The sequence below is a fragment of the Homalodisca vitripennis genome, chromosome 6 (assembly GCF_021130785.1).
Source record: "Homalodisca vitripennis isolate AUS2020 chromosome 6, UT_GWSS_2.1, whole genome shotgun sequence".
NCBI classification, from domain to species: Eukaryota; Metazoa; Arthropoda; class Insecta; order Hemiptera; family Cicadellidae; genus Homalodisca; species Homalodisca vitripennis.
Genome location: NC_060212.1, coordinates 128,014,302 through 128,036,508, shown reverse-complemented (window position 1 = coordinate 128,036,508; position 22,207 = coordinate 128,014,302). Strand labels below are relative to the sequence as shown.

At 32.0% G+C, this 22,207-nt stretch overlaps 1 protein-coding gene across 1 annotated transcript in view; it reads right to left on the bottom strand.

The window, feature by feature from the left end:
• Positions 1–22,207, bottom strand: part of LOC124364915 (neural-cadherin-like) — an 85,964-nt gene that overhangs the window by 5,358 nt on the left and 58,399 nt on the right. Inside the window, exons 13-23 of the mRNA XM_046820722.1 lie at positions 20,265–20,477; positions 18,189–18,305; positions 17,899–18,105; positions 13,845–14,113; positions 12,419–12,624; positions 11,337–11,479; positions 10,997–11,257; positions 6,502–6,852; positions 4,099–4,212; positions 3,827–4,013; positions 1,890–2,079 (exon numbers count right to left, since the gene is read on the bottom strand). Of these exons, the coding sequence (XP_046676678.1) occupies positions 1,890–2,079; positions 3,827–4,013; positions 4,099–4,212; positions 6,502–6,852; positions 10,997–11,257; positions 11,337–11,479; positions 12,419–12,624; positions 13,845–14,113; positions 17,899–18,105; positions 18,189–18,305; positions 20,265–20,477 (2,258 nt within the window). The remainder of the gene's footprint in view (positions 1–1,889; positions 2,080–3,826; positions 4,014–4,098; positions 4,213–6,501; positions 6,853–10,996; positions 11,258–11,336; positions 11,480–12,418; positions 12,625–13,844; positions 14,114–17,898; positions 18,106–18,188; positions 18,306–20,264; positions 20,478–22,207) is intronic.

Genomic DNA, 22,207 nt, shown 5'->3' with positions numbered 1-22,207 from the left:
GTTTTCATGATATTATGTTAGCGTGTTAGGTACAGAATGGAAGGGGAAGGAAATCAATAATTTTCATGAAGCGTGATGATTAAATTGGTATTTGTAAAACAATATAATAGTTATTATGTCACAAATGGTAACCTAGGAATGTGTGTTGACGAACTTAGTGTCCAAAAACGGAGAGTAAGGGATAGAAGAATAAAAAAAAATTGTATTAAGGAGCCCTAGATTCTAATTTAGGGTAGGGTAGTACGCATAATTAATGTTAATTTTGGAAACTGTTTAAGTTTCCCAAAATTCAAGACAGTTCCGCCTTATTAAAAATAACAGTTTAAAGCTATACTCTACAATATAAATGCACCCCTAACTTCAAAGTAGAGTGTGGGGTTTCGCGTTTCTCCTCGACGTTTTCTAGCACATAGTAACTCTATGAGTTAACGCATTCCAAATTTATCGTGTGAACCGTCTGATACAGAAAAAAAAATGAGTGCAATATCGAAGGAAAGAATTATGCTGCAAATATTGGTTTTATTGTGCTTTCATAAGTTTCAGCATCTCTGTTACACACGTACACTCATGGTAGAATTACTCTCAAAGAAGCCTCCACATAGTATCCTAAAAACATTTTAGTATCTATTATATACAGATGGTAACCAGTATTTCAGTCGTCGTGAAATATAAACCAAAATAGACAGGTTGAATATTGGTCGTCAAAATGGTGTCTGCAAAGGTACCATCAGTTTTAATATTCCTGAGGTTATTTTGTAATTGACCACACAAGATTTACAAAAATTATAACCATCGGACATGTGCTATCGCATGTCTTAAAAAACCAATATGGTTTAGATACTTCGCCCCTTATTTAGGGTATTAACCCTAATCTGGCAAAACCCGATATAGGCGTTTAATGTTTATTCTCAAAGGCATTGTCTTCTTTAACACAGCCTATGTTTTCCTTTATTAAGTATTTAAGATATTGCCATAACTTATCGGTAACAATAACAATAGAAATGTCCAATTTACATAAAGAAAAACTGTACATAACTCACATAATAACTAATAATAACGTAATTTTGTAACTATTTATTATGTTCTCGCAAACTTTACCAGCTGCGTGCGCAGTTACGAATAAGCTAGTTTAGAATGGTACGTATTATTTACTATCCAAACTGTGCCACATAGGCCAAAAGCATGTAGACTTTCCACTACGGATTGAATAAGATTTTGAGACATACGTGTTTGAATATGTTTTGATTATGAGTTAATAAAAATAAAAAAGAACTGCTTCAAAGACTTTACTTTTTATATTTTATTTTTGATGCATAGCCTGCACAATGTCAATATTTATATAATGTCTGTAAATCTCCAACTTCTGGAACCTTGCTTAGAAAAATATTAATTGCCATTTAATATATGTGTCAATACAGTTCGATATTACTAGGAAAATTACATAAATGTGTATTAAAGTTCCCTTATAAAATTATATATATATATATATATATATATATATATATATATATATATATATATATATATATATATATATATATTTAAATACTATCATGTCTCTAAATTGGCTCACCTTAGACCTCTCAATTTGTAAAAGTTTTGAATCTTAGAAGGTAGCCTAAGAAAAACGCCACTACGTTTTCCCAATTAAGTATATGAATTTTGGAGGATGAACATTAGGTAGGATCACTACATCGGTTTGAGGGTTCAGAGAATCTACAGTTACTCCTAATAACCATGCCAAATATATTGAATGATGGTAGTTCAACTTGATTTCCCTCTCTCAATCCATAATCCATAGATTACTGTATACATACATTAATAAATCAAGTCTTTCAGGACTAACGGTAACTTTAGCCTTGTAAAGATGCCAAATAAGGGGTACTTACGAACACTCGTAATCGTGCCAGAGATCTACACACTGGAAGGGTTCCTGGCAAATAGCTGAGAGGCAGGAGTTGGACGACGGACAGGCACGGCCTAGGTTGCGAGCCATAGTGGCTTGACCCCACTGTGTTCCGTTCACCGCAGGTGGTAATGGCAGGTAGTACCCGTTCATCCGGATATCGTCAATGCAACCTGCCACATAATAGTTATGCTAAACGAGGAATAACCACCACGTATCATATAGCAGGTTTCACTAAACTTAAATAAAAAAAAATCTATATCTCATTATTAACATCTCATTTAAGATGTTAAGATGTTGTTGATTATTTTTTATGTTTACGCATGTTCCTGATTATTTATCTTTTCTTGCATGTCGCTAGTTATTTATTGTTCCTTTTGCATGTGTCAAATTCTGTTATCACTTAGTTGTTATTTAATTCTTATCATACACTACACATTTATTACTGTTGCTTCGTTTTTATATTTAACTATTTATTATTGTTTTTGTTTTTTTTACCTTTTCGTTGATTATTTGTTACCTTATATTTATTACTAATTCGCTGTTTTTTAATACTTATTTTAACACTAGTTTTTATTTAATTATATATGTATACATTATATTACTGCTATTAATAATTTTACTCTTTTTAATTTATTACATGTACATGTGGTGCTATTTCCGTTGGAAGAATTAATAAATAAATAAACAGACAATCATACAGCAAAGGTATGTGTACATATTACGACAAACATCAGAAACAATTTTTGTAAGGTAATGTGTGATAGGCTTCAACTTTCTCAACCAATTTCCATGGTTGGACATGCAACATCATAAAATCCATTACTTTAGATGCAGAAAAGAAGGTTTACGCTAAACTTTAGGTGTACAATCATCGCAACGTGGTAAGCTCACATTGTATTCACTGTATTTGATTTAGTATCAGTGTTTACGTAATACAAATGGTCTACACACCTACACCCTATAAAATTATATTGAATGTTTTGGGGTAGTTAGGCTACATGTGTTAATATGTCACATGTTATTGTCCCATGCTTAAACTGAGTTTATGTACAAATGTATTTATTATCTTAATTTATATTTGCCATCATGGTTCCCCATAGGTCCAATGTAAACATATTTACTAACGCCCAGGCCGTGGCCATGCAGTGACATTCAACACATCCAACTCATTCCTCCTCACATTAGAATGAAGTTATATGCAAAATGTCTTAGTTTCATTTTTGAGATAACGTGGGAACAGGGATACAGTTAGACAGGCATACAGGAATTAAATGTTTCCAACTATTTCTACTCTCTATTGACCAGATGCCTCTTTCTTTAAGAACTATTGTGATCACTAGATTTTTACAAGTTCATATAATCAGAAATTAAAGAAAACAATAAACTATTTAGTGTAATACACATTGAAATTTTACAACAGGTTTAAATTCTTTAGTTTCATTCATGGTAGATAGTAGGAAGAATATATACAAAAATACATTACATAAGCGTACGACTTAATTTTTGGAATTTCCAACACAACTTATCCCGACGTCTTTTCTATACCTTTCCAGGTAGTAATGTTTGTTAACCACATTACAAAGACCTCTATGGCCAAGTTTTAGAATGGTCTAAACCACGTACTAAATTGAAATTATATTATGCATATTATATAAATATTTACGGCAATAATGGTGGCAAACTATACACGTTTCGGGTTGTAATTGCTATACGGGTAGGTGAAAAGAATTTAAATCGTAAAAAAACATTCCATAAAACATAAATATGGTCTATCAATTACAATAACCGTGGTGAAGACCACCATGGGTACTATATACTTATAGAAAGATTTTAGTGGAACTGTCGTGCTTAGGTTAATTGAGTGTAATTGAGTTTTAAGGATTGATTAAGGATAAAAAGAGTTAATAAAGCACACACCTGTATGGAAATCTGCAAGAACCTCAAAGGTTCTCACCCCCGTGTACTCGACCTTTCCACCAGCAAAGACACCCTCCTGTTTGTCGACCGGCAACCACTGGTGTCCAAGCATCAGGAAGGTCTCGTTGTGTCTACGTCCTTCTCCGCCATCCAGCTGCAAGACCGCCATTGACCCGTACCTCGACACCTGCACAGTGTTGACTTAATGGCTACGTTTGCATACACACCGGCCTCTGCCGGCCCAAGATCCGGAAAGATGTTTGGATACTCACTGTGACTGTGTGCCAGCGACCGTCGGCCACATCTACCCAGGTCAGCGTTAGATCCCACTCCTCCACCTTCATCTTGTTCAGGTTATAGCGGAAGTGGACCCTTTTCTCCTTTATCTAGACAAAGAATGAGTTTTCAACCTATTGTTAAAATACGTTCATATCGGTATAAAAGAGGTGCATATCGGTTTGAAATATGTGCACGTCGGTACAGAAATCGGTTCAAATCGGTTTGGAATCTGGACTTAGAAAAATGTCGGGACTTTGAAAAATTTCAGAGTCTACGGCAATGCTGTGGGTCGAGGACAAGCACCGAGATCAGTAGGCCTAGAGGCCGTCAGAAGCGGCCGACCAACCGCCCAGAATGATTCTTGGGTCGACAACTAGAAATCCTGGTAAAAACCGGTTATAAGCCAAAAAATCTATAAATATGGATAAACACTATTTTAAATATGTTGTACAGGCCCCTACTGTACGTTGGAAAGGTATTGACTACTCTTTATTTTTAATTCTTAGGATACCACTTCCCTATAAGAGTACTTAAATTTACATGAGACGTCTCTGTGGAATGTCTGGCAGAAACCTGTGGTGCATATCGGTTTGAAAAAGGTTCATATTGGTATATAATAGGTGCATATCGGTTTGAAAAAGGTTCATATCGGTATACAATAGGTGCAAATCGGTTTGAAATAAGTGCATATCGGTTTTATAAAAGCTTCATATCGGTATAAAAGAGGTGCATATCGGTTTGAAAAAGGTGCATATCGGTACATAAATCGGCTCATATCGGTTTGGAAAATTGGACATAGAAAAATGTCGGGACTTTCAAAAATTTCAGAGTCTGCGGCAATGCTGTGTGTCGGTATAAGCCCTAAGATGGGTAGCGGCAACTAGAAGCGGCCGCCCCACCGTCCGGCGTCCAAAATGATTCTCAGGTCGGCAAATTGAACTCCCGGTAAAAACCAGTAAAAAGCCAAAAAATCTATAAAAATAGCTAAGCACCATTTTAAAAATGTTGTACAGGCTTCTTCTGTACATAGGGAGGGTTTTGACTAATTTTGACTTTTTACTCTTAGGTTACCACCACCTACCTACAAGAGTACTTTAAATTACATGAGACTCTCCTGTGGAACCGCAAGGTGCATGTCAGTTTGAAAAAGGATCGGTATAAAAATAGGTGCATATCGTTTTGAAATAAGTGCATATCGGTTTTAAAAAGGTTCATATCGCTATAAAAGAGGTGCATATCGGTTTGAAATAAGTGCATATCGGTTTGAAATAAGTGAATATCGGTTTGAAAAAGGTTCATATCGGTATGCAATAGGAGCATATTGGTTTGAAAAAGGTTCATATCGTTATACAATAGGTGCATATAGGTTTCAAATAAGTGCATATCGATTTGAAAACGGTTCATATCGGTATAAAATAGGTGCATATCGGTACATAAATCGGTTCATATCGGTTTGGAATATGGACTTAGAAAAATTCCAGAGTCCGAGGTGCATATCGGTTTAAAGGAATGGGTTGCATGCATTATCACCACAGGAAATTTAGATTTACGTGATGATGTAATTAATATAATTTATTAATTAATTACGTTTTTTAAATATTAATTTTTAGAAACGTAAATTGTTACCATCAGATAATGAGGCCTTAAAACATTGCTCATTATAATCTAGATGTACTTCGGTCACAAACATACATGAAAGTATTTCTGTTGTATTTGTTAGCATATAAAATGAGATAAAGAAAGAGAAGCCGAATATCTTAAGATGACCTGTAATAATTCAAAGCTTTGTGGAACAAAAAGGTTGCCATGACACCGCTCGCTTAATCCGAACGACAAACCAATACAATAGTAGAGCTCTCAGAGTTATCTCAAGGTACCGGTAATACGAATATTTCTCTAATCACACTACTGTATGCCATAAAATCATGTACATATTTGTTATTTAATAAACGTTGTCTAGAATTTCTAACTTAAATCCATCATAAAAAGAAGTTACAGGAATAAGTAAAACAATATCATTAGTTATTGCCTTCTATGTATATAAATTTATCAGGAATATCTCTCTAGTTGAATGAAACATTCATTGAACTTTGGTAAAAAATTAAATTTTAATTTTAGTTTTTAAAGCTCTACTATGCAATTATTTACTTTTTGTTCATAATAAAAACTGTTTCAAATACAAACACTTCCCGTCAAAATTTTGGTAACATAAGGCACTTTTCTGTATGTATCTAAAACTACCTTTTATTTATTAACAAGAAAAGGAATTCTTAAAAATATTTCCACCACTGACACCATTCACATATATCTGATCATAAACTAACTAACTTACATTATAGCATTTATTACTCAGTCATAATGGTACTTTTCATTAGAATATACATAATTTAACATACCTCCAAGATCGCATAGACTCTAGCATGCTGGTCGCTGACTCTGAAGAGTTCTCCGGAATCTTCTCTAGTGCGGAACCGCAGGTGTATGTCGGTGTGGAAGTTATCCGGGTCGAAGGACAGAGCGAACTTGACGTAACTCTGGGGGAAGAAGGTGGTCGGTGTCGTAATGTGAGTGCAAACGTGACCACTATAGCCTGGCTTGCATTCACATTTGACTTCAGAGAAGCTGCCAATGCAGTGACCACGGTCCCAGCACTTCAGGGGAGGCTCCTGCTTGGCACAGAGGTCCTCCACCTGCGGGCACCCTCCCACGCTGTTCTTGAAATACCCGGGATTAGCTAAGTCGTAGAGCTGTAAAATGTTAACCCAAATTAGTTAATAATCATTACTGAGAAGCCATTTTATTCATATACAAATTTATAATGAATCTACTGTTAAAAACATCACAATAAACTTCTCGCAAATGGTGACGTCTATTACTCCTTCTGCGCGATAATCTTTGATAGAAAGATTCCAGATACTTCAAATCAGTACATAGATTAATATATTATTCCAAGAAAACCCTCTATTCATTTTAGGGTATAATTCATGGGCGTGTATATTAATCTGTTCGTTTGCTTGTCTGTATGAAAACTCTTAATGGAAAATCAAAATATTTTTAGGTGTGTTCGTCCACGCGCTAGGTTCTTCGTTAAATTGTGTCGGCCCTTGGACACTCCTTTTTAAAGATATACTTGTTTTTACTGTCATTTATTTGTTTCCTAGATAGAACTGATTATTTCTCCACTTTGTGTTTAAATTATTTGATTTTACTTCTTTTAGAATTTAGAATTGTAATAATGTATAATTTTATACCTCGCAATTTATTTAATGAAAAAATAAAGAACTGCAGATTTATTTATTAGATTTTTTTATTTATTTATTTTTTTTAGCAGATTTTGAGGCAAATTCATCATTTCATTTTATTTCTATTATTCTTTTTATTTGTATTTTAATAAATATTAGGGGTTTACGGGGTTAAAAAGTTATTTATTTCAGTTAAGATAAGTTCAGATTAAGTCTAAATTAAGTATAATTGTTCTTATTGAAATTTACGTAAATAGCACTAACTTGACTTTTACAATTTTCCCTAGTCTTAATGAATTTACCGATATAACAACATATACAGAAGGGGCAGAGTTACATATACGTTTCTGGATATAGAGATAAAAAAACATTGATTCAATATTAGTTCATGTGAAACGATAATTGTTAATAGAGCATAATTTAGCTAAGGAACGATTAAAATACTTTGTTGTAAATTTTACATCGTTAAAGGTTTCTCCACAATGCCATATACAGAGTATTTAGTGAAATATGTCAATAATTTAATATAGTTTGGCTTTAATTAAGGACACGAGGTTACTGAAATAATTATAAGTTTTAAGATAATTTTTATAAAGTAATTTACAAAATTCTTCTTCTAAAAACAGAGGCAGTAGAATTTATAGGAAATTGTTTACAACAGTCTAAGAGCTATCTAATATGTGGATAGAAACGAGTGAGGATGTAAAATGGATTGTGCCCAACTTTCGTAGTAGAGACTAGTTTAGTGCAAGAGTAAGTATTATCTGCAACACTCCTTGTAATGTACATCAACGATTTGTACAAACCTGTCCGAGCGCTTTTACATGATGACATCCCAAGTTTTGTTATAAAAAACAAAATAATTACATTTAGGTGCAATTATTAAACGACCTGTATCGTATAAGAAATCGGTGTCTTATAAATAAAACACAAGTTATCTTTAAGAAAGTTAAATTCACAATTTTATGTTTTTGATGCTTCAATATCGAACAGAAATATTCAAATGAAAATATGATTTATATAATTAATCATATAGTTTAAAATATTATAATACTAATTTCTTGAAGAAAAATGTTCGTTGTTTAGTTAGAAACCATGAAAAATATTTAAACTATTTACGATTTAGTTAAAAGAAGCCTTTAAGATAGAAAATAAAAATATCCTTTATATTCAATCCCTATTTAGATGTGGTTTAAAAATATTTGTAATAGAAGCCTATTAAGAATGTTAAATTTTGAAATTATCGATTAAAAATTACGATATAGACTTAATCGTTCATATATTATGATTATTCCAAGTTTATTATATAAGCAAAATATCAAATAAGTTACTTAAAAATAATACCGGTACGTAATCTTTATACAGGGTGAGTCTGACCACCCGTGCAGTATTTACAGCTGTCTTAATAACTGACTTCCACACTTTTCTATCTCTTTTCTCCATAATTTGGCCTCTCCGAATCTGTTAAAATTATTTTCAATTTTGAAAAATGCCCCTAAAGGGCCCAAATTGGGGGGTAGGGGTACTTTTTTGGGAAATTTTCAAATGTAAACATGGGTCGTGTGATACATCAATTTAAAGGTGTAATTACACCGAAAATTTTGGCGCAAACAAAAGTTAATTATCTTTAACCGTATGTACAGGGTGTACCGAAACGTTTTGAAATAGGACTTTAAAATAAAGTACCGTGTTACCCTACCTACAATACGGAACAACTCCAAATTTTTTCCTAACTTGCTATTGACCTATTTTTCAATAAAATATGTGGTACGGGCATTTTTCACTGGATTTTCTAAATTTCAAAAATATTCAAAATTTAAGAATACAAAAAATCACTCAAAATTCTTAAATAGCAACATATAATAGATTTTATATCAAATAAAAGGTCTTTTTAAAACAAACATTTTTTGTATTTAACTTTTTTTCCTATCTCTTACTGTTTCAAAATGGCAGCCGAAAAACTGAATTACGTATGTCTGTTTACAAAATGTAACAAATTATTTTAAATTGTGTGCTATTACTGTGCTAGCAAAATCAATGAAATGTAAGATTATGGCTAGTTCACAGGTCATTCAGAGCTATTAAGCAAATTAAAATTTAAAGGACATATTTTTATTTCATATTATTTAAAATAATTTGCGCCAAAATTTTTGGTGTAATTACACCTTTAAATTGATGTATCACACGACCCATGTTTACATTTAAAAAATTCCCCAAAAAATACCCCTACCCCCAAATTTGGGCCCTTTAGGGGCATTTTTCAAAATTGAAAATAATTTTAACAGATTCGGAGAGGCCAAATTATGGAGAAAAGAGATAGAAAAAGTGTGGAAGTCAGTTATTAAGGCAGCTATAAATACTGCACGGTTGGTCAGACTCACCCTGTATAAGGTTGTGCTCGTTATTTACACAAGAAGTGACAACACAAAAACTAACCAACGTTTTTATAGTAGTAACTAATTCAAAGATCTAAAGCTAAAATGAATCCTTTAGAGAAATGTTTATTTACGTAGACCCGTTATGTTTTGACAAGCTATCTACAGACATTATTGGTTGTACAAGATTAAAACATTACATTTTATCAGTAAAAAATTAGTTACTTGGTAATTACGATGGTAGTTTTTGAAACAGCGTGCTCAGTTTAAGCCAGTAAAAGTACATGATGTAACGCTTGTTTATTTCTGCCACTAGTAATGTTATGAAGTAATGAAACTCTATTGTAATTTTTCTTCTTTCATAAACAGGTTTAAAATGCTTTTGAAATTTGCAAAGATTTCAACAAAAAAAAAAGGCATTAGGATTCCCATTTACGGAAGTGTTGAACTGAAAGAGTAATTAGTAATCTATGTATACTGTATTTTTGACGAGATCTATGATCACTTCGCATTGTAAAAAGCCTATCTTTAAGTATATGAATTGCATTTGGTAAATATTCTTTCCTATGTTGGTAAACTTATATGTATTGTTTATTATTATTCTGTATGAGTAATTCACATATTTTTCTTACATTTAATTCGTTTTAAATAACGTTGGTGTTCCTTAGTAGATGACTATGTATTTTTAAGAGGATGAAAATAAAAAAGATTTACGTAGTTTTGAATCCGATACAAATGGAATGTTTCTATTACCGAATTTACATATTAATTGTTAAGAACTAGCATCTATCTATGTTACGGAAGTTTTTTTAGTTTTTTAATGTTACTAAAATCTTAGTAGCCTATCTTAATATTATACATTTTACTGCCATAAATCTCAAATATAATATGCTATAAATATATAACAACGTTATTTGAAAATGTATCAACAATCTTCAAGTCTTTGTTCGAATTCTCAATTAATAAAAAGCAAAAGCTTGGCTGCACGAGAAATATATTCATACCCTTGAACCGGACATATTCAATATTCTGCCATTTAAAACATTATTGACCAGCAAAGAGGTAAAACAATCTAAGTGGAGTTTGGTTCGTAATCGATTAAAACACTTCAACTCTCATGTCAAGAAAAATTCAACTGGCTCGACTCAAACCAAACATTCCGAAAGCAATGGTAATATTATAGAAGTGGCCTATTAAATACTTTTCTGTTCAAAGAGTCGTTTTGGGCCCCATATAGATATACTTTTATTTGTATTTACGAAACAATATAGCACCTGACTGTTGAGAGCGAGGTTGCGGATACACCCGTCGAAGCTATCGCTGACTGGAGCTGACTGCCAGTTGTACATGACGGGGTCGAAGCTCTGCACGAACCTCCCTCCCACTTGCAGCGGGTGGTTCACGTTCAAAAACTCATTAAAAGGAGGAACGGTACCGTTTGCTTGGCAGCTCGAATCGTCGATCTCGGTCTTGGTATCGTTCTCTGCTTCAGATATCTCGGCAGATTGACAGAAGTCTACCATCATACGAACTACCTGTGACACAAGCGTAACAAGTTAATTCATGTCATGTATATTTTTCATGTTTGTGTATTATATAGCACAATTTGATTACCTCTTTATCCCAAAATATGTCCACCCTGTGCCACTTCCCGTCGGAGACACCTTGTCTTGTTTTTACTTTCAGTTCCAGAGTCCCGGATCCAAAATCAATCAGAAGTCGAGGCTGACCTCTGGCCACCTCAAGTGATATAAAGTCTATAACAGATAGTTTTTAGTTAAACACGTTATTAATACCTTTTCAAACAATTTAAATAAAGCTTATTATTAAGTAAAGAATTACCTATGGATACCTAAAGAAATACAGGCCACGTGTAAAGATCAGAATAGTAATTGAAGGTAATATTTGTTTTATACGTCATGTAATTTATTTTAAATAGACAAAACCAAGGATTCGTAGAACATAAATTTCACATATATGACATGTAGGGTAATCTTGAAAAACACAGGAAAATATCTACACCAATTAACTCAAACTAAATATTCACAAAACATTTTAAAAGATGATCTACTATAACCATTTTGTTTTATATGCCCAATTCTCAAGTTCTATTCAGAAATCTAAACAATGCCCTTTATTGGGATCATTCAACTCAGCATTATAAATGTTATAGACTCAATCTACGATTTTAACTGTAATTTTAGAAATGGGATAGGACAGCATTGAAGTATTACAGGAAGATAAGAAAAAATGATTACATAGTTACAGATTATGTAGTAGAAAGAGGGAAATGTGTTGGGGATAAAGAGAGTAGATTCGTTTATTATATATATATATATATATATATATATATATATATATATATATTATAAATTTGTTTAGATTAGATAATGTTAAGGTTACGTTTATTTCTGGTTAAAGTACATCATGGTTGTATAACGCAAATTAAGTTAGGCTACGTAGTTAAGCAATCCTGGTACACGTCTCATCTGTATGTGTATGTGTGACAACAACCTGCATTTTATAGTGGAATGATTGGAAATTTATAATAATAAAATATATTTTTTTTATTTTATACTTTAAGTACCTCCTATTTTATCCTCTTAATCAAATGTTAAAGTTAAAATTTTCTAATACGAGAACTATCTGGTTAATATTGTATAACCAGATATATATTGTAACCAGATATTACTCACCGGAAACTATTTCTTGATCTCTTTTCGGTGGCGTAACTGGACCATCGTACAAGATAAGGCCATTTTCTTTCTCCGTGATGAACTCGACTGAAAGGTGGGATTCATGACACGGCTGGAGGGGTGGGAACCACGCCCACCCTTCACCGCGGAAGCTGCGGGTTGTCTGCTGGCAGCGCGGTCCATGGTATCCGGCCGGACACGTGCAGCTAACAGTAAACATGGATATTACAGCTTTGTCACAATTTGTTTCTCAAAATATTCTTCAAAAGAAAACTATTAACTTTAGATTTGAGTATCCGCGGCTTATCCCGGTGAGTGAACCTAAACGATTCTTTTGTTTCGTGTTCCGTTAGTGGGGTCAGACCATCTGACCTACACCTCCCTGCCACCACCTCCTCTCTACTGTTCCAAGTTGATGACCTGGTTCACTGGACGATAAATATGTGAAACATACGGATATATAGTAAACATGCGTATACTGACTAGGGTTATTTTCAATTATTATAATTTGTCATCTGATTCCAATAAATAATATTAATTTTCTTTTTGAATTGTATATAAAAAGTTACTCGTAAATTAAGTGTCTGTGTAAAAATTTAAGATAATTAACTCAAAACTCTTGATTACTGTTGTTCAATTTTATTTTTACCGTTTTTTGCCTGTTTAAACTCTTACGTATTTTAAATGTTGTTACCATTTAAAATTTGGTATTATGTCCATTTGAGTAAATGTTTCAATTTAAGTTGCAAATTTTAAAAACGTTTTATTTTTATGTTATTTTAGTTTTATTATTATATAATTTTGAAATAATTGTAATTTAATAATAGTAATTACAGTCTTCAACTAAGATTGGTAAATAAGAGTGAGAAGTATTTTTGAAGAATGTTGTAGTTTAATTTTTATGAAAAGAAACTATTATAATTTTATAGATCCTTACTCATTATATAGTTTTGTTTGTTCAAAAGTAATTTAATATTCCCAAAAGAAATATTGTAAAAGCTTGTTATTGCGTACATAAAAAATTTCTGAACATAAAATAGATATAAAATTTATGTGACTAATTTTTTGACCATTACAATTATATTCAAATTCTTAATTAGTTCAAATATAGAATAAAGTCATAAAATCAGAAAGAACTATAATACTAGGTGATTTGTTTATTATTTATATAGTTATCATGTTATACAATAATATAGTTATATTTTGCAAAGCAATTGCAAAATAACGCCTTAAATATTCCAAATGAAATCAGTAATAAAAGGGATCGAAACAAAATTTAAAAAACCTTCGATCCTGTACCAACTTAAGACTTTGTGCACCACTGTGTTGCCAAAAAGTGAAAGGAGTTCTGCAGTGGAGGGAGTAGAGAAGTCTCATTCACGTACATACAATTTATCACGACTTTGCGTAAAAAATATCTATATACCTGACTGTGTAACGGTGTTGTGTACACTTTCCACCGTTGTAGCATGGTTTGCTCCTGCAAGTGTCGGGGCTGGAGAAGTCACGTGCACCGCACGTACACCGCGGCACCACTGCTACGTGAACTCCCACCAGAGCCGTCCTGTTGGCGTTAACCAGATGTGGCTCGTGGCTCACACTCAGGCTGTTGGTGCAGCTGTCTGGGCACTGCGATTCCGAGAGACACTCGTTAACTCCAACCATCGTCATGTTGATTCCAACATATTTCTCTATCTGAAAACAAGAATCAATTGGAACCGGATCAGAAAGATGACAACTTTTAATTCTTGCCGAAACAGGAAATAGAAAGAGAATTTATCATTTAGCATCTTAATAGTATGATTTGTTTCGTTATATGGAAAAATATTTTAAAAGTAAACATATAGTTCTAGATATTTACATTTTAGGAGAAACATTAGATAAAGATATTGGACGTAATTGTAAAACATATACTGCATATATTACGTTCATATATAGAGAAATATTTCCTAACATATTTACCGTTAAAAAAATAAATGTTCGAAAAATTCATTTGGATGATATAAAAATATTATATTTCGTTGTACTTGTATATTATGTTGTATTTTTGGGCGTTTTGTTTAACAATAATTTAGCTGTATAAACGTAATAAAATACTGTAATCATAAACCATTTTTACAAGGAAATTGTCTTCGAATATATAATCAAGAATTAAGTAAAAATCCCACTCTAATTCATAAAAAACCTATAAAAGTTGTCATGAGTACATCCTGTCCTAGACAGATTTGCATTAGGCTGCTGTACGTTTCATGGCAGCCTCGTAACTCGTCTCTCGCCTCTTTAACCGATTTCTGAATCTCCTCAAAAACTTTTATCTCTCCTGTCTTTTCTATGTTTCGCCGCCTAATATGTTAGCATAGCTATGACTCCGACTCTCCCCACTTAGAATTTTTGGTCTAAAGAGCTCTACCTCCTAATCTCCCACAAAGCTACTTCTACAATCCCTCAAGACATGATTGGCTTCCAATAGATAGCTTTGTCTTCGCACCTAATGTATGGAGAAATCTATGACACTCAAGATTCTTAGCAAGTTTAAAGTACTAATCCTTAAAGCAAAAACCGTTAGCCCTCCATGAACTTCAACGCAATTGTACATTGTAGAGTAGACTACTGTTGTAGTGTTGACATTATGTCAGGAACCGATTGTAAAGGGTTTTTAACGTTAAAAGATTAATTGAATAAGCATAATAAATGTTGACAACCATAAATATTTCTTCGTTATTATCATCTCCTTTGATTTATGTTTTAATTGTTTACTTTCTAACATAGAATCAAACGGCTTTCCTTCATCGTTTCACTTATCCACCTGTTGCTAACATAAATGCGTCCTCATTAAATGTGTTTCTACATTAGTTTAGGGAGTTTAAACTATCTTTACTTAATTGAACTAAAATATATAATTCCAAATAAACAATCAGACTTTAAATCTTGGCCTAAACTTATTCAACATGCATTAGGTAATTATCATTATAATTAAGGAAGTAAAATAAAGTTAAATGTTTGTGAATATAACATTCTAATTAATCAGTAATCGACATTTTCTTATTACGCAAGATATATATTAAAAAAACATAAGTGAATTAAAGATTTATGTAAGAATATAAGTAACATTATTTACTTATTTTCTTACATAACTCTTTAATTCACTCATGTAACACTTAATTATTTAAGTTATTTGATGTTTTATCTCTTACTCGCCTCGAAAGTATAAATTCCGAAATTGAGATGTTTTGGAGCAAGTATGATTTCTTTTGAAAACTTAAATGCAAGCTTATAAAATATAACATTATTATTTGGATATGATAGCAGCTAATTATAAACAAACAAGTTACGCCAATTCATAAGAAATATACAGTATCATGGAAGGGAAATAGCAAGGGTGGTTAAAATACATAAGAGTGACCTCGCTATAATGAAGTAATTAAAAGAAAGATTACAGCGATTTTGAAGTTAAAGGCTCGGAAAAGTTTAAAGACTCTTTTCAGAACCCCTAAAGCTTAGAGGTGTTCACTTGTAATATATTTCTCCTTAAGTTTCTTTTCTGTGGAGAACCAAGAACTATCCTCTCACTTTATTTACGTCTGCAAGTTTTGTATCAATTTATAAAATACTTCATAAAAAACTCATTCACATTCAGATCAATTCAAATGCGTGCAGAACAAGCCATATAATCTAAAAAAGTAACTTAGAAAACTAATACACAATTTACTATGTGGTATAAGTTCTTTTCTAATCAACTTCTTCACACATCTAGTAAACCCATACCTTTACTTATTCCCGTACAACCTTTCGTATTTTCAACTTTAAACAAAAAAATACAAACAGTTAGCTTAGCTACAGGTTTGTCAGAATCTATTAATTCTTCATCCATTAACTACCCCTGGTATAATTTCGAAGCACCACACGGCTTCTAAACTCGCGGATAATCCTTTAGTTTTTTCAACTTCAAACACTTTAAATGACCCATTTTAAGACTAAAGCAGATCAAAGTCCTATAGGTTAAAAAATATTAATATTAATAGATTTTTTCAGGTATTTTTACTAAAACTATTATGGAAATTCGTTTGTTAAACACAAGCCTAACTAAAGGAAATTTTTTTCGCAATGCTAAAAAGTATAAAAGTTATAATCTGTAAGGCAAAACTAACTTTATAGAACGGTCGAAAATATTTTAAAATGCGAGGTTATTTACATGAAATATTATGATTTTAATATTATTACAGAATAGTTCTGTAAAAGTATCCAATACTTTGTTATTGTAGTATCACTAGATAAAGAAATACGACGTTTTCCAATATATAATTTTTTATTTTGTGCAAGGCCTTTCTGAATCAAAGATTCCATCATGAAGTGCCTGATGATGGAATCTTTGATTCAGAAAGGCCTTGCACAAAATAAAAAATTATATATTGGAAAACGTCGTATTTCTTTATCTAGTGATACTACAATAACTAGTTTTTCCAATGCTCCAAGATTCTACATTCTATATCCAATACTTATTTACAGTTGTTAAATAAAGTAATATAAAATCTATCCATACGTAATAACTAATTTTCGAATTTTAGTATTTTGTACTAATTTGATACAGTAATGAATTGTAAAATTTGAACAAGAAGAGATTTAACTTGCTTCCTTAATTACGCGCTTCATGTTAACATTTATCCTTGGTTATAATATAAGTGGATCAGAATGTTTATAAATGAATAAAAACATTTGTATATATACTGGCTAAATAGTATATATACCAATGCTTTTTTCCAAATAGTAAAATATGAATTAAATTGTTTCTTATATCTTCGGATTTCATTGAATAATTTTTAATCAAAGCATATTAAAAGACTAAAAGCCGTTTTAATAGACCTCCTCAAAATCGTGCAAGAACCCGTCCAGTTGTAAACTCACTAAATTATGGCTTATGGAGAATATGAAAAAATTATACAGTATACGCATTCTTCTGTTTGATTCCCATTAATATTTATAAAATGTTAGTTGTAGCCCATTTCGTTATTCACAAAATAACTGTGGAAATAAATGACTGTAAATAACTATTCCAGACAACTTATTATAAGTCCAACCGTCAAGTTTCCGTATTAACCATATTCATAACCAAGGTTTGAAAACAAACGTAATTAATTTTGTTAAATATGCTAAGTAGATAACAATTTAAGTATAGTTTAAACAGTAAGGAATCAGATGATACAATAATGAAAACAAAACTATACATTTTTATTTAACTCATTCTGCCAGGAATAAAGACACTATTTCAATTACCGTATATCCTAATTGGGTATTAGAGCATGAAATTACAAAGATAAGGTTATTTTATTAAAACTGCACATACTGGGATAGGAGCAAGTGTGGCACCTAAAGATAATTAAATAGTTAATATGCATGAAGGTTGTTTACAGCGACCTACACGCTTTCTTAATTCCTTTTGATCTATCTCATTCAGTATGAGAACAGGGTAGCCTAGTACTCACTTCCAGCCTGTTGAGCAGTAGAGCCGCGTGGAGCCTGACAGGGTTGTAATACCGTGCACTGTACGCTGAGAATCTAACATCCACCATGGTGGGATCTCCTCGCACCCTCTGTACGCTGAATATATCCACCTGCCGCTCTTCTAGCTTCAGGTACTCGGCCAACTTCTCGCGCAGTCTAGCCGCCTTGCTCTCCGTAGCTCTGGATACCTGGATGTATTTAAGTTGTAATTTGGACAAGGTGAGAAGATAAATCTCTGCTGTTAGTAAAGTCAGAATATGGGATGACTTACGTTGCTATCCTCGGAGATGAACTGCTCGTCCGTGACTCCCATCAGTCTCAGAGAGGCCGACTGTAGGACGGCTTGGTGAGGCAGCTCTTTCACTGTTACTGTCACGTTGCAGAACACCTTGAAAATATAGATGAAGTTATTCCAAGGTAGGCCATAAAGAAAATATATTGATTCCTTAAATTGTAATTAGGCTTAAAACTGTGTTGGCAAACATATTGTAGACTAATAAGTTTAAAGTTTAGACAACTTTATTTTATTTAACTTATAAAATTTAAGTACTTCCATTTCCAAAATGTTAAAAAAAGTATATTACATATCCAATCTATGAACATAAAACAGTCAAAGGAATGCGAATAATGATAAATCTATTTCAGATCCAATATCATTATCCATACAAGACTAATTATAAACGATATGGTCTATTTATAAAGGAGTTACATATTTAGTGACCATGATCCTCCCAAAAAAGAAACAATATCATATTTATTTATTTTGTAAATTATTTGAAGGAATTGTTTACCAAAATATGTATATTGACAATACAAGTTAATAATAAAAATTAGGAATATAATGTATTCATTTTTATAAATGTTTAACAACCTAATTTCTTTAAAATATGAATAGTTATAAAACTGCACTGCATTTTTATGTACACGAGAGGTGTACATAAAACCATAATGAGTCTCAAATTATTTCCTAGAACATGCAGGAAATTCTTTGAAACCAAAAAGACCTGTTATCTGACCTGTTATCTTATGTAAAATATTATGAAAGAATGAAATAATGAAACGATTTCTTCTTGTTAAGAAAGTTTTCAAAGATAAAGTACATCGTAAGACATTTTTTGACAAGAAAAAATAAATCTTTTAAAGTATAAATATCTTAAAAACTTTAAGAAATGCTATGTAATGAAAAAAACTCCGAATTATTGCACAGGCGAGTAGTAGTGCAATAAAAGTGCTTTTTGTAGGGTGATGATTTGAGACTATGAAGACGTTGTTGAACTAGAAACTTCTTAGCCTTTGGTGCTTAGACAACAGCTTATTTTTAAATGTTTGCGTCGGTAAAACGTAAAAGCTGAGTCAAATGTTACGCTAAGATCTTTAGTCTGAATCACTTAATCTAGCTTGGTGTCATGAATAGATTATTCTGGTAGAGTTAAAATGTTTTCTTGGTATATGTCATCGCAAGACAATTCTTTACATTAGATTACAAAATAAATTATTTGGTAGTTTATACGTACGAGAGAGTATAAAAATTTTGGAAAATTATATTGATTTATGTGTATCCGTTTTAGATTGCAATAATTGATGTTCTATTTACTTTATGATAGTTTTGAACGAAACCATAATTTATGTTCCAAGAATTCATGTATATTTACCACAATCCTCTCTTGAATTCGACATAAGATTGGTCACAATAGAGAAAATTAAATTGTTATTTGAACAAATCACTACAGTGCAAAAAATTTCGGTGACGTTAATAACAAATCCAAAATATGTTGCTGTTAAAACATTAAAACGTTAAAACATCAGAAGTTTCTTAATAGAATCATAGTTTTCTGAACAAATCAAGCGAAGAAGCGAACCAGACTATATCGATGCAAAAGACCGAGGAAGCAAGATAAATCAGAGAGCCCGCAGGGATGCATTATAGTTTATTACTTGGCACACCAAATATTAAACTGAAGCATGAAACTTTGTAAGTAAAGTTACTGTAACAAGCTTCATTATTAATTCAAATGAAAACAATAATCACGAAAGCTTCGTATACTCTCCTAACAAAAGTATACGACTTGAATAATCAACTTTAGTTATGTACATTTTACTTACAGTTCAAAATATTTTTCATTACCATATTAATTAAAACGCAATATTCTGTATTTCTTGCACTAATTGTGATGATGTTATGTAAAATAAATCAATTTTATAGTTTAATAAAGTCTTATTTACTTACTTCCGATAACCTTTCTAGAAATTAGGGTTTAATTATATCTAATAATTCTAAGAAAACGTTTCCCTAGTGAACATAAAAAGATATTAATAAACTGAGGAAGCGTTATTACTCAACATTTACCTCTGTCCTCGTATGTCTCCGGTCGTACACTTTAAACCTGAGCAGGTACCGGCCGTCCGGAGTACCCTGACGCATTGTAATCATTCCGGAGTCCTCGTTTAGCCGGAACCGGACATGCTCGTTAGTGTCCCAGTAGAATATCTTGTCCGGAACATCCCAGTCGTCAGCGTCCCTCACGTATACTCGACCAATAGTTGTATCTGGCATCTGTCCCTGTATAGAGATTGTCTGATATCACTGATAGATATTTTTAAGCATTTTAATAAGTAATCCATTCTGATATAATACCATTATTAATAATGATTATTTTAGGCTACTTATAATTTTATTGTACATTTTATAACAGTGGTAACTTGGCTATATTCCTAAAATTTATTAATATATCATTTAAAACGGAATTTGTTAATACAGAGGCATACAAGCCATTACTAAATAGTTTACAGATTGGAGAGTAAAGGATTGCGTCGGGCCCGCCGCTTTCCACACCAGATCTCAAATTTATTTACAGTAATGCCGTCAAATATGTTTCCATGCATATTAATTTTAGACGAAGGCTACTATAGTCAATAATATTAAAATTATTGTTTATTGAATTCCTAGTTGAATAATCTATGCCAGCAATTAAAGTGCTCTCTTCCTCTTAAGTAAGAATAACAGGATACAAGATGCCCAATATTTCGTTTTCATAATACAAATTAAAGCTTTTTATTATTTACTATCAAAATTGTTTTGAATCTGTAATTAATATTTTACCTTTAACCATAAGGGGCTATGCAAATTTTTTTACAGATCTTTCAATAAAACGGCCCTTATAAACGTGTTGATATAATCATTTTATCATGAAACTGTGCCTCCTATGTGCACAAAGTTTATATCTACTTTAACACATTATTATCAAAAAGCTCCATACAAAATTCCAATATTTAATAGGCAAAGACCTGTTAATAACTCAACTGTTATTCTTTATGAAAGTTAACTTCCAGTTAGGAAACCTGACAGTAGAATGACATGAGGTATATACAAATGAGATGATGTATTCATCTATGTTACCTAATGTATGTCCACGAGTAAATACAAGGTATGTTTCGGGTAGTGTATAGAATGATTATTGAAGTGGATGGGGTTCATTTACTATCATGTTATTAGTAATTCTAAATGAGAGTTATAATGTACCTTGACTGATAGAAGCTATAAAACAGCAATATAGTAGTTATCAATAAGAACGCTATTATACCTCATGATAGACTTACAAGTGACTTCGATCTTAAATGTAAGAAAGGGCCTAATGACCATGATGTCGCCTAATATCATGTACTAATAAAATAAATGGTATGAATATGAACTTAAGAGACAGGAATACCTCAATTTTATCCAGCCCAAACATTTTTTTATTCCGGAAGCCCTGCAGGTCTTGGTTATTCAATTAACAGTTTTATTCGACTTCTTGTCTAGTAAATAACGTCACCTCAAAGATTTTATCGTCATGCATATTGAAGTGATATCTAATTATGGACTTGCTGGGATTCCTGTGCAAGCACTTTCAGAATCATGTTGGAGAAATATTTCACCACAAGTGTCTGCTTCATACATGTATTAATATACATTCAGAAAAAACCATTGTTTGATAGACCTTATGATTCCTTTAAATACTATTAGATCCATCACTTACTGATCTTACGAGTAGTTGTGTCAACTTATATTTAAAATTATATATATATTATATATATATATATATATATATATATATATGTATGTATATATTAGAATTAATTTATGAATGCACTACAACGTATTTGGTCGAATTTTTTCTTTATCAAGAACTGTTATATAATACTATATAGTTTGCATCCTACAACTTTTCGTTCTAGATTTTAATTCAAATGAATTTTAGATTTTTAAGTGCAGTAATGTGTAAATAAGTTTAAGCATACTGCCGTAATGTG